At 32.9% G+C, this 14,614-nt stretch overlaps 1 protein-coding gene across 1 annotated transcript; it reads left to right on the top strand.

Annotated features, from left to right (window-relative positions):
* The first annotated feature begins 7,560 nt into the window (after positions 1-7,560).
* LOC143222070 (uncharacterized) lies at positions 7,561-11,249 on the top strand. Its single transcript, XM_076447940.1, has 5 exons — positions 7,561-7,718; positions 7,916-7,995; positions 8,686-8,790; positions 9,159-9,252; positions 11,104-11,249. Exons 1-4 carry the CDS (start codon positions 7,628-7,630, stop codon positions 9,246-9,248), a joined length of 366 nt encoding a protein of 121 aa, XP_076304055.1. The 5' UTR covers positions 7,561-7,627; the 3' UTR covers positions 9,249-9,252; positions 11,104-11,249.
* The last annotated feature ends 3,365 nt before the right edge of the window (positions 11,250-14,614 follow it).

Here is a 14,614-nt window from a genome sequence, read left to right as displayed (position 1 = left end):
AGGATCACCATAATTTTCGTCACTTTCTACTTGTACAATTCTTGCTAGTTTTTGCAATCAGCTTCAAGGATGGCTGCGCTATATCTGCGGTGTCTGTAAAATCACGATCACGCAGTGTTTGTATGCCTAGATGTTTGTATGATGTGGCCAAAAGCGATCAAACAGTGGTGGAAAGAAACAACAATAAAAACTGATCCTGTCTTCAGCGTCGTGTCTGAAAGGGTGGGGATCCTATATATGTAATGCCTTACAAAAGTATTCGTCCTATGCAAATAATATCACATTTTGATGAAACACAAATAATATAAACAATATTTTAATGAAATATTTTTATTCAAAACTTTGACAATCAAACTGATCACTGTTATGTGAGAAAGAGGTTGAATGTCAGTAAAACCTGCACATAAAACATGTAAATCGAAATCTGTTGATTTCATTAATATTCAGCTCCAAAGTCAGTACTTGTTGGAAGCACTTTTGGCAGCAAATACAACTCTGTAAATTTTCTATTCGATTCAAGTCAAGATTTGGACGGTGCCACTCCAGAACATTCACTTTATTCTTTTGAAACCACTCCAGAATGGCATGACCTTGAATTTCGAGTTATATATATCCTGCTGAAATATAAATTTTCTATTCTGTTTTAAACACTTGAATGACTGAAGCATGTTTACTTATAGAATTAGCCTATACTTTGCACAATCCATTTTTTCTACCCAATTTTGACAAGCTTTCCAGTCCATTCTGATGAGATGTATCCCGTAACATGATGCTGCTGTCACCATGCTTGACAGTTGGGAAGGTGTTGACTGGGCTGAACTTGCACCAGACATACACATTGAATTTAAACCAGAAAGCTCCATTTTTCTCTTAATACCGCTAAACCTTCTGTCACATATCTGCAGTATCTTTTACATGTTTTGTCGCAAATTTCATGCGAGTTTTAATATAACTTTTTTAGTAGTGGCTTGTTTCTTGACACTCGGCCAGTTTATGTCAGGACTGAGATACTATCAATGTATGAACACTGGCTGCCACCTAAGATACGGAACTTTGAAAATCTTTGAAAAATCACTGTTGGCTTCACAATGGCGTCCGTACCCAGTTTCCCACTTGCCCAACTGTTTATTTTGCAAACGTGACCTGATCTGGGTAGTGAATGGGTGGTATGAAGCACATTCCGTTTCCTAATGATGATCTTTACAGAACTCAAAATGTTAATTAATCAACGACTCTGAAATTTTCTTGTGAGTTTCTCGTCTGACCTTCTCTGCCACCTTATCCCTGAGCTGTTTGAGAAACTTCTTGGTCTTTATGGTTGGTTTGTTGTATCGCTATATGAGTTTTGTCTTGAACAGATGCATCTACTGTGAAGTCAAGTTAAACCACTTTGATTATACACAGATGGAAACCATGACACTAGCTTTGTGACCTTTCAAATTATTTTTTTTACGTCTGAACTGATTTAGATTTGCTGTAGCAAAGAGATTCAATACTTACGTAATTGGGATTATTTTAATTTTCATTGAAAATCTAACTTGTTTACGTAAATCTCAGCGTTTTGTATCTTTCTCAGTTTCTAGAGGATTGTACAGATTCTAAATATAAAGACATGATTGCAAGCTTAGATGGCAACAAAATATGAAACCTTTACAGGGGGTTAAATATATATTCTCAGCACAGCTAGTATGGGTATTAAAACTTTAATTAAAATGAAATACAGAACAACGTTTCGACCTTCTTAGGTCATCTTCAGGCTAACAAAGAAGAGTCTCGAGAAAACATTTTTACTTTAAGTGGGGTAAATGCTTGTGCAGGATACTGCAAACAAATGATACAAGACATCAGCACATTTGCAAAAATAAATCAATAATCATTAGATACATGTATCATGCCTGCCATATAAACATCAATTACATCTACAAACATGGGTTTCCGCATGAAGGAAAAGAGATACTCCTCCTCCGTAAAATGAAAAAAAAAAATTCATTCATTCATAATATGAATTGACAAGTTATTTATTGACTTACATAATTTCACACTACTTATTAAACTTAATTTTCAATTCTAATAAGTTTGTCAGTAGTTTTACTTACAATCTCTAGATACCTATCCTGTAGCTAAATATTTAAGAACGTTGCTACCACATCGGCTTCTTGGATATTTGACATGGTAACTGTTACTCAGATCATCAAAAGAGCACGACTTCGTCTTGCCAACTTCCCCTAAGCCAATGTGATTGGAGACAACCTGTTGCCACATGTATCGGTAGCATATTACCAAAGAGATTGGTGCAGTCTTGTAGATATCTCATGAGACACCATGGTCAAAGTCAACCAAAATTTACTGTTATGGAGTATATATAGTTGCAAGTCTGCACTATGGCTTAAACTAACCTTACAATCAACCCCAAATTAAGGCATAGCCTCACACTAATTAGTTGTGTCTCAAGCTATGAATATAAATGTATTGCCCGTAGAGGTTCTGTTTAGAGGGAGCTAATAAAACCTTTACTCCGATCTTGTATATGTGTAACCATTTTTTCATATGAACCCATTTTATTTAACTTGTAAACTGTTATACACGTTTACCCACTGCAAAGGCTTTTGATTACTTGCTAAATTTCTTCCAGAGTTTTAATTTCAAATGTTATAATGGATGAACAGTCGACTGCATTTCCCAAGAAGACGAGTTATTCATTATTCTGACAAAACTGTGATGCAGTTGCATCCCCACTGATTTGTCAATTGAGTTCTTAACCTCAACAACCACTAAAAGTAGCACAATTCTGACATAATTGTACAACTTTGTTGAGGTATTATGTGTCAGTGATGTCAGTGTGATACAAGGATACCTCATACTATCAGTTGAAAAGAACAAATGCTTTCTTCAAGCTGCTTTTCCACAATTAACAGCTCCAGAATCCATTGTGACCTGCAATCCAACATGGAAGAGAAACGTATTACAATTTCACATTACAAACAGTGTAATACACTAAAGGCTGTGATCGAAGTAGCACCCGACGGTGTAACCACATATATCAGTGACGTGTACCCATGCTCAACAAATATCTTGTCTGCTGCATAGTTGTAGTCTGAAACACATGAAGTATGGAAACATCGTGAATTCAGTTAAAGGCTTCTTCATGCAAAATATCATGCCTGTACCCGTGTTCCTAAGTCTGCCACCCTTTTTAAAGAATGGTAATTTTACCAAGTTATAGTCACTCTCGCCATTACTCATGCTAGAATTCACCTGGAGAGGACTATCCAACAGGTGAAAACGTTTTCAATTCTGGACCATCTTCTTCATCAATATCAAGAAAATATTCCAAATTACTGCATGATCTGTACATTTTTGAATTCCTCTAATCAAATAAACTGCATACAAATTTGTTCAACAAATTCAGAGACTTGTTTAATGGACACAGTACAGTATCTGTACAGTATCTGCGCCGGTCTGTATCTGTTCCAGGTAGCAGTATATTGGATCGTTAAAAGTGTATGTAGACGATCAACTTTTGTAACGTTCGTTATAGTAGGCCCGGCATGGCCAGCTGGTTAAGGCACTCAACTCGTAATCTGAAGGTATTACTGCAGCAACTTAATATAGACTCTTGGTCAAGCCAGTGTACGAGGTGTATTTCTTTGATGTATAGACACAGGTTATCGACGTGCCATTTGTGCTTTTAACCTGTTGACTGCCAAGTATTTCAGCTGTTACGGCAACTCCAAACCAAGTTCAAAATACAACTCTAATGCTTTTTCACTTTGTAACTTTTTTCGTGACGCCATTTTGGATCGAAAATGAAACAATTTGTAAGTAGGTCAAATGCATGTCTTTAAAAACACATTGAGAACACAGTATTGAGAACGAATTAACTCGTCCGTGGCACTGTGTTACCGATCGGCTTGGATGAGTTATCTCGTCTACGGCACTGTACAGGTTAAACAGCTTGTGTTTATTGTAATTTTTACATCAAGGGACAACTTTACAGAACAAAAATGGTAGACCAGCTCAGTCAAATCCAAGTTACTTCCATGCTGCTGGTTTCTATCACCAGTGGCAGCGCCAAGGGGGGCTTGGGGGATTGAGCCCCCCAATAAGCCAAGCCCCCAATATTGTTACCCACATATATTCATAAAATATGAAAAACACAATCGTCGTTGTTGCTTAACAATTAACATCAAAGAGACATAGATCTGTAGAACTCAACGTCTTCATTAAGACAGAAGTATGTGTCATGCATCCCATAGCAACCTACTGAATGCACTGAAACTCATGCACTGTATTGCCGCTCCCTGTGTAATGCTATTCTATCTTGAGCTTTGACAAAGATTAGACAACCACGTCGATTTCAAGTTACAACAGATCATCAGGGAATTTACTTGATAAACCATTTATCTTTTATTGAAAAGTAAAACATACCATACATGTATAAGTGTATTGTGTATAGGTCAAAACTATGAAGCATTTAGCCAGTATTGTGTCTCTGCTAGATCATTTTGCATTGTGTAACAGCCATCCAAAATTGTACTGGTGATTGTGGCATACACTTAAAATTGTAACTTACAATCCAATTAATGTTATACTTATGATTAGATAATAACCTTACATGTTAACTGATCAAATAATATTTCTAAACAATTCTAGAATGAATTTTGAAATTGTCATTGGGCTATTTAGAAGTGCCTAATTTAATGTAATGTCGTAGTTACATTATTGTAACAGGTGCTTGTCACACTTATGATAATAAGAACAATATCATAATCACAGTTTGGCCTGTGTGAATAATGTGAACTTATGAAGAAACCAGCCTTTCTGTGAAGGTCAACCGCAATTTAGACATTTTGTTTTGGTGCTACTATGACCATTCAATATCCAGGCTGCGGGTTTGCTTTATTCGAGCGCTCGAGTCCCGCCTCGAACTCGAACACCCTAAGTGTATGATTACCGATCCGCTGACCGTGGTGTACGTTCTGCGTACGGCTGACGATCGGCTCAACACGATCGAGATCCAGATGCCAGCCGCACGCCCCCCCCCCCCACCCGCTCACTCCCAGTTTTACAACATACCCTATTTATAATAATGAATTATTAATCACAGTATGAGTTTTCAATGAAAACTGCATTGAAAACGCAGTTCAAAATAGCACACCTTTCTGAAGTGTACCTTGGTATTTACATTATTATAAGTTACCATCTATACTTCATATTGATGGCATTTTGGGAAGCCCCTCCATAGTTTACGTCAGGCCCCCCAACGAAAATATCCTGGCGCCGCCACTGTTTACCACAAACACACAACCTCCACACTGGCGCATCTGTTTCATATTCCTCACAGCTTTGTAATAGCATGTCTTCTATAACTAAATAGGCTTTCCTAGTTTTCTTAGGCAAACTCATGTGAATATGTTAAAGTAGACATGAGGCACTTTCTGTGTTCGTGTGGGGGTTATAGGATTACTGATTGTGGAGGAATTACACGAAATTCAAAAACAAACAAACTGATATAAAGTTTTTTTGTTGACAAAAAAGCTGTCTCTTTTTTTTGTTGTTGTTGTTCATTGCAACATAAGGTTTTGCTCACATAAACAGTTTCAACCGAAAACATTCAGCAATAATCCCATTTTCACATAAATAAACCTTTAGAAAACAAAATTAACACTGTATCTAGCTACCGGTTTGCCCAATTGTTGATAGATTACATACAAAGTTGACTAGATTTAATGGTGAGAGCTACTCAGTCTATCAACCTCATGTATGATAAAATATTCAACATTCGTAGTGATTCACTTTTTAAAACTTTTTTTTGTGACTATAGTCTAATGGTCTATTTTGAAGTCTGTCAGACAGTATGGGAATGTATATGTAATTATATAAAAATGTCATGTTTGTGTATCTAGGAGCTTTGTATGCTTTAGTGATTATTGAATTTCATATTGTCTGTATCTTGTTTATGCGTGATTTGGTTGCATTTAAACATGCTGAGCAGACATACTCTGTTGCTAGGAGTATATACGATTTGTGCATTTTGAGGGTGTATTCTGTTGTTTAGTTAACACTAACTCTGAGTTACTAACCAGAAGGAAAACAGCCAGTCAGAAGCAATAAGTTTTTATTGCCCTGCTTTTTAATGATTAAGAGATCCGACTGTCAATTTTGTAACACTTCTACAGTTAAAAGTGCAGAACTTATTAAGTAGCCTCACTGCTCTAAGCTTGCTCCTTTCGATCTGGTCAACTCACCAAGAACGCACTGATTTCTGGTACATTAATGTATTGAATTGTAAGTTTAAAGGTTACTATAATGTGTATATGTGTGTGTGTGTGTGTAAAACGGAACTGGTGATTAGGGCGCTCGAACCGCAATTTGAAAATCCAAGTTCGAATTCTCGAATTCGAATTCATGTTCTATAAAGTTGCTGACTTGGCTAGTCACCCAGATGTAGAGATTCTAGGCTTAAAAATATCGGTCGACTCCACACTACTTCTGTTTGAGATCGTAAAGGGGATATATGTAAATAATATAATAATATTACATTTAGGAAAACTAATGTCAAACAGGTTGAGGTATATCCTATGGAACACATTTCAAACATACTGCTTTCATCGATTTGTTTGAGCGACTAAGATGAACAGTTCATTAGATATTCAGAATTTTAAATCTACAACTCATCTTATGTGTTAACTATATGACAGACAGTGATATTTTAAACCCATCAGGTTCAACAGTTCAAACATAAATAACATTAACTTTGAATTATTAATCAGAATGAGAGCAGTAAGTTTGTCCCGCTCTTTTAACCGAGAAAAAGGAAAGACCGATTGTCACACATAATGTTCCATGGATGAAGTCACGTCACTTATTAGTTTGACACACTAATTACTTGGGAACATGCGGCTCAACTCAGTAAAGGCGTAGTGATTTCTGAGACAATATAGTGTTCAATCATAAGTTTAAAGATAACTATGATAAATGAATAATATATATATATATATATATATATATATTATATTACCGTATAAATTATTAATAGATACTAATGTCTGATATGTTATTGTTTTCACGGGAATATATGAAACACGAAAAAAACGAATGAATATTTTCCCAAACACCTTACCGGTTACACATTTTCGATGTAATTCAGCGTTGTATAACATCTGAAGTTATGAATGACTAAACACTTTAGTAGAGTTATCATTTAATAACTTTATACAATTCGTGTGCTTCATATGTATGTAATATTAATCTGTATTCACTTTCTTCTAGTAGTTGTGTCTATAAACAAACTTTCTAACCTATTATGTGTATAACGTACTATAACAGTGTGAAGTTTCCACAAGGAATGAAACTGAAGGTAAAAGTATTTAAGTCATGTGATCTTATACTGTGAAGGGGAGGGTCCCATGTTTCATATCATCACTTTGTCATTGGTTGTCATTAAATGCACATGAACCAATCTAAAAAAAAGGCGTGCAATGATTGCAACATATTCTAATAAAGCAATTAAATTTAGGATAGTTTAGATTTAGGAAAAATTATTGGCTGAAAGATGTTGGATGAATAATATATAAAGCGTTTACTAAACTGAAATTTTCATAAAAATAGCAGCAACATTCTCAACATGAAAGTTCTTCTTGCAGTTTTTGTTGTTTTTGTGAGCCTGACTTTAACGAAAGGCGATGCGATAGGAAAAGCTTGGGAACAGCTGTGTGGTAAGTTAATTTTCAAACTTTATTGATGTGTAAAATATTAAGCAACGGTATTAGTAAAATAGGTTTTATTGTTTTATATCTGTATTTGATCAGTAGAAAAAAGCTAATATGATAAACACTTCCTTACATCTAATAAAGAATTTTAATGAAACATGAGAAAATATCCTTTTAAAGTAAATCAAACTTTTTTTATGCAGAAATTAATAAGAGTAATCCTGAAAAATTGAATGACATAAAAGTGTGCAACCGAAACGTTTTGGGTGGAAAATTGAAAGAGGTAGGTGTTTGTAATCTTATGATTAGTTATTTTTTGTTAATTCACTGTAATTTTCGAAACAATGTGTTGATAACGCCAATCTATTAATTTCAACCTAAAAACCGTCTTGATATAAAAATTGTATTTACAATTTCACATATACTGAGGGTTAGTTTTATAAACTAAGATAGGATGGCAGTGTTTTAAAACGACAATATTCAACTGCGGTATAAAAGTACCTTATAACATTTTGTTACTTCTACATCGGGAAAGCTAATCATGAAACGTTAAACTTTGAATGTGTTACGTACAGAAATATAAACTCTTGATTTTTGTAACTGATATTTAACAAAACTTTAAGGCGGCGAAAAGAAGTGTTATGATAAACATAAAATATTTATTAATGAATATTTCTTCGTATTGTCATATTTAAACATAGCTCACAGATCTAGAACGATGTGATTTTAACTTCAATCGTTTTACTCGTTTGTTTTGTGTTTTTATTCTTTGTCTGTCTCAAAAATATTGCATACTTTCAGCTTATAAACACTAGTTTATATCTAACACAAATTACCTCAAGTATATCGTTCCCATTATATTAATTTATTTTTGAAAGGTCAAAACTTAAGTTTATAATTAAATTATATGACAGCTAGAAAGCTTTAAAATGCAATATAAAAGCTAATATAACAAAGTATTTTTCATTTTAAGCTTCCACAAGCAATTCGAGAGTGTGAAGAAGCAAAATTTAATGCTAACAGTTTCAAAGAATTCGTGAATGAAATGTGCACTGAAGAAAGAGAAGCAGATTTAGAGGTGATGATTGACTATTTTATTATTTTATGCTTGATATCTGTTTACACAATAAAACTTTATTCTTTGACAATGAGATGATTTTAACCAACAAGTGAATTGTTTACACATTAATTATTTTATTTAATAATACTATAAGACTCGATTTCAACACTGAATTCAGCTCCATGTCTTGTGTAACATAGGCAATCAAATGAATTACGTGACTTTATAGTCCCTTGTTAAATTATAGAAGAATGAGATGTGTAATATACGACTCCTCAGAACTATATTTAATGTAAAGTTTTAAATAAATACATCTTATGTTTTTTCCAACCTTCCAATCTTATGATATCTTAAATATCATTAAGTACTTTTATCTATGAATGCAGGATCTCGAAAAATGTATCGGTGAGAAATTTGCAGCAGCTCAAGTGGATCCAGAGATTGCAGTCACTGAAATGGTTAACACCTGTTTCTGAAGACGTAAGTTGTTATATTGGACAAGCTTCAGATTTATTATGTTACATACGTTACGTAATACGATTTCAAATAACCGGAAATTTGAATTTAAAAGTTAATTAAATGTCGGATATGTGTCAAATTTATGATATTTACCAACAAGATTGAATACAAACGGTTTCATTTCTTAACACAAATATATTTCAATATGCAAATAATAATACAATTTATAATAACGGTTATTATAAACAATATTTATAGATAACAATTTTACAAACTCACAAACAATATTCATTCTTCTATCTGATCTGGAACAGAATACTTTATTGACATTCCAGGTCCACGACGCATAAATTACTTTCATGTTGATACATTTCACTTGACAGGAATGCTAGTTTATTCTATTTTTCACACGTGAGATTTTCGTCGAAGTTACGCGATATCTTCGTAGAAATACTAACGTCCGAAGTTAATTGACTGAAGTGAAACGGTTTGTAATGTTCGAATTGTATAAATATTCCTGTCAGATTCTTCAGTTTTCCGATTAATAAACATTTCTCACAATTATGGTTTTAGCTTATAATATACTGACTGTAGTGACCCGACAATACGATAGAACTGTCTCTCAGCGTGCCGATTTATAAACTTTAAAGCAACATTCTGGAAAGTTAACTTAACAACAATATTCGAAGATGCGCTAGTACTTTCGTAGAACATATATTGTTGATTCTTACTCTCGAGAATCTTCTACAAAATTAAAGAACAGGAAGGACTTGCGCAATACACATTTAACAATATTTTTAAATATGTACTAAACTGAAACAAACACAGATATTAAAATAATATTAAATTCATTACAAAGTTAAACAGGTTAAAATAAACCAGGACATTAACGATGAACTAAACTTGTTCTAAACTTCAACATCTTATGTGTTCAAAAGTGTAAGAACATAATTAATTACAAGAATATATAAAACATTTTATAGTGTTTAATAATGTAACATGTTTTATAACGGTTAGCCGTTTTAGTATCTGTTTATTTATTACGGCTTTCAGTTTAAGTAAAAAGTACCATCAAGATCAAAATCATGTTGTAATTGTTATTATTAATCACTCGATTTAATTTAGCTTTTGTAACTTAGTAAATTGGCGATTTAATAAATCGTTTGTTCTTTAGATTTGTTATTGTTAAGAAATATGTGGTTATTTGCTAAAGTAGCTCTTTGTATTTTGGTATATTTCACTTTTAACACTTGATTCTTTAAAAAAAAGGCCAAAACAGATTTAATAAAAATTAAGATTTTTTTTGTAAACTGATAAAACTTTTTATATTTGAAATATTATGAGTAAAATTCAATATACGTTTACCCCATTACCAACAAGGAACATCTTAAAGCAGCCAGCCATTCTGTGGTAATCAATGTTAAACATTGACTGTACACCAAATACAGCTGTGTCCTCTTTACCTTTTAAAACTATATATACATATATAGCAACACTTTGTACTATGCAATGTAATACGATATTGTTGAAGAGATATTAATCAGTGAATATATACAATCAGTAATCAACAAAAATAATAAAATACAATTATCTAATCTATATCTATGTGGAGATATATAAATTTTGTATAAAACAAATATTTTAATATATTTCGTTTTCATGACTATCAAGCTAATATGAACAGTACATGAACGTATTAAATCCAAAGATAACAAAGTATTGTTCATATTTTAGAACACCCAGTTCATTATAATATTTTCTTTAATAATTATATTAAATAATTGACTTATTTATTGAATTAAATCTTATTTGGTTTATTTTATGTGAATTTATATCAATAATCAATTATTTTAATATAATTCATATTTCCAGTATCAACAGATCATTCAACAGCTGATGAAGAGCACTACACACATTACCTATAATATGATAATTTGAATCTATCTTGGTTTCCTTCTTTTGGGAATATGTTTAACTTTCAAATATCTTTACCTAGAAAATAAAACTTTGATCAAGCATTTGTTTGTTTGTCTTTTGAATTTCACGCATAGCTACACGAGAGCTATTTGCGGTAGCCGTCCCTAATTTAGCAGTTTAAGACTAGAGGGAAAGCAACTAGTCAGCACCATTCACCACCAACTCTTGGGCTACTCTTTTACCAGCGAATAGTGGGATTGACCGTAACATTATAACGCCCCCACGGCTTAAAGGGCAGGCATGTTTGGTGTGACGGGAATTCGAACCAGTGACACTCAGAATAAGAGTCGAACGCTCTGACCACACATGAGGGGAAGTTTTTTTTTTCTAAAATACATTTAAACTATTAATTCAAATGTACTTTTTTTACAATACTTTAAGCAAGAAGTGAACATTTATTGTTTCAATAGGCAATATATATATAATTAGTTTTTTATTGACTTATCTTTCAATTTATTTTTCTTGGCCTTTTTTTAGAACTCTAGATTTCGGAGTCAAGTTTGATATCAAAATATTTCTCAAAGTTTAAACTATATGTGCATTAGAATAGTGGCAGCTAATTTGTTTGAAAATATATTTTCTTTTCATTAAAACACGTTTTCTTTATTAATGGTGGAACCAAATTTTTTAATGAGGGAAGGGGCAAAGGTCAGGGGTTTTCCTTCGCGTGCACTTTACGTGCACAAACTCTGTATCGTAAAAATATTTATGCAGTGAAAATTCTCCTATATAAATAAGTTCAATTGGATAAATATTAAAAGTCATGCTTAAGATTATAAAATTCTATTACAGAGTTGATAAATTAGTGTATTTACTAGAATATTCTTCATTAGTTTTGCTCCTAGGCCTGTACATGTGAGGTACATTAAGGCGATACATAATAAATAACAGTAAAGTTAAAGTACAATTGTGCAATTGAAAGAAATCCTTATGAAATAATGATAATACTGAAAGAAACTAATGAAAATGATTATAAGAAAGTTAAATACTTAAAGTTAAAAGTTTAATGTAAGAAGAAAAAAAAGATGACACCAAAGTTAAAAAACATGTGTTCTAGGACGAAACAACAGCTTGACATCTTTATTACTCTGTGCAACAAATCAGTCAGTTTTGATTGGTCAATTTCTTTCATGTGACCTAAGCCAATTGTAGAAATCTATGAGTGACATCAGAGCAGTCAGCTAACTTGTTTTCACACAATATAACAGTGTTTCTCAAACTGAGGTCTGCGAAAAATGTCCGAAAAGTTACTAAAATATTCTAAAAATATGATTTAGTAGATTTATTTATTTTTTTTTGCAAAAATTAACTTATATGAATTAAAACATTTATTTTTAGAATAAACTTTTCATTTAGAAACAATTTTTTTTTCAAAACAAAAACATTGGTGGACTTGGAGATCCACGAAAAAAAAATTAAAAGGAGTTTTTTGGGTTATGAAAGTTTGAGCACTGCATGCTACATTTGTTTGTTTTTTTGTATACTATTATGCCTTCCTTTCATTCAGTGTTGCACACTATTTAAGTCTTTTATTACACTTATTCCTATCTAATCCAGGATACGAAAGTCTGCCATTTAAACCGGACATTTAATAATAGTTATTTTTTATGTGAAGGAAAATTTTGGTTATTGTACACTCAGTGAACTGCTCCCTCAATTTGAGTTATGCCTTTAAAAATGATACAAAATTTTATTACATATTTCGTTACACATATCTTTAAATATCTGCGGCTTTTGAGTCCTTTTTCTATCTAAATTAATTTAGGTGTTAAATAACGTTATGACACTGCACCTAATTCATTATTTGGTGTTATTCAGCAGATCTATAATTTAATTATTATATATACCTGTTACAAACTTCTTTTTAACCAAAGGCAAAGGCCGGACTAGCCAGGTGAGTCGTGGGTTCGAAGCCACAGAACAATTAGGGCCTGTTGTAATATACAAGCATACTATGTGTTTTCTACCCCATTATTGAACATAAAACTTTTCAAAAGTTCGACGCAGGGTACATAGAACAGCGGTCAAGAATGTAATTAAATTCTTTTTACCTGTTGTTTTGGATCATTCACCTATCTTATCACTTGTGCTTTGTCACGAAAAATATTTCTGTAAAGTTTGACATAGGTGTTAAAATAGAGAAATAGCTTTTCCAGTGGATGTTAGGTAAAACCTACAGATTGTAGCCTCACTTACTTAACAACCAGCAATGACAAGGAAGGATACCGATCGTGCCCTAAATGGCATTATTGTTTCGTTTATATAATGCTGTACGTGTCCTCAGGCTAGAATATATCGGTTTTTATTGTTTGTTTGTTTGTTTTGGAATTTCGCACAAAGCTACTCGAGGGCTATCTGTGCTAGCCGTCCCTAATTTAGCAGTGTAAGACTAGAGGGAAGGCAGCTAGTCATCACCACCCACCGCCAACTCTTGGGCTACTCTTTTACCAACGAATAGTGGGATTGACCGTCACATTATACACCCCCACGGCTGGGAGGGCGAGCATGTTTAGCGCGACGCGGGCGCGAACTCGGTTTTTATTAATTATTTGATAAAAATGATGTAAAGTACAGTCCATAAAACGCAAAAGAAAGTATTTGTTAATTCAGCTTAATAACTTAATGTTTGATAACCTATGCGATTTCAGAATCATTGATAACCAACTCATAGACCTAATTTATGAATACGACTAAATAGTCACTTGTTAAAATTCCTCTCGTACCTGCAGCACATAGATCAAAATTGTATGAATTGATTCACAATACTATAACAAACCTTTGTCAAAAAAGGTAAAATCTGATCGAACATTTCATCTTTTATCACGTAAAACGCAATAGGACATTTTGATTCACTTAGAAGTAACATAAAAAAAACACCCTAAGCCTTTGTTAGATTGTTAAGGTATCTGTTCAGCATACATATGATGTAAGATATAAACAGGTCATAGCATAAGGTTAAAATTATAAAACGTTATAATTTTCGAATACAACCTTTTAATCTGAAATAAGACAATAACTTCAAAACTATTATGTACTAACCCGTTTCTTTAATGTCGTGAAGTAATATTAAATAGAGTTGAACAGATTACATTATAAATATTATGAGTTTATAAATTATAAGCCTCGTAACGACCACAGCTAGTATAAAGTTGCGAGGTAAAGAAATGTATCAAAACTGTACTTTGACATTGTTTGGCATTTCGTAGAAATACAATACTACATACAAGTAATCACTTTTGGGAAGACTATGTAACAACATTTTTAGACAATTTTCACACGTTTAAGCCATAAAGATATATTCAGGTTGGGGATTTAGAATTTTCGGGACGGAATTTTCTCTTATACTTAATGTTATTTGAAAAACAAGAAATGTGGATCAGCTTGAGGACCCACGACACTGAAAAAA

This window comes from Tachypleus tridentatus, chromosome 8 (genome assembly GCF_004210375.1).
Source record: "Tachypleus tridentatus isolate NWPU-2018 chromosome 8, ASM421037v1, whole genome shotgun sequence".
NCBI lineage: Eukaryota > Metazoa > Arthropoda > Merostomata > Xiphosura > Limulidae > Tachypleus > Tachypleus tridentatus.
The sequence above is the reverse complement of the archived record's forward strand: the minus strand, read 5'-3'. Positions and strand labels throughout refer to the sequence as shown.

Excerpts from the sequence above, each read along its gene's own strand:
- LOC143222070 (XM_076447940.1), top strand. The coding sequence starts at position 7,628 with ATGAAAGTTCTTCTTGCAGTTTTTGTTGTTTTTGTGAGCCTGACTTTA. Across the intron at positions 7,719-7,915 it reads AGCTTGGGAACAGCTGTGTG|AAATTAATAAGAGTAATCCT; the intron begins GTAAGTTAATTT and ends TTTTTTATGCAG. Across the intron at positions 8,791-9,158 it reads AAAGAGAAGCAGATTTAGAG|GATCTCGAAAAATGTATCGG; the intron begins GTGATGATTGAC and ends CTATGAATGCAG.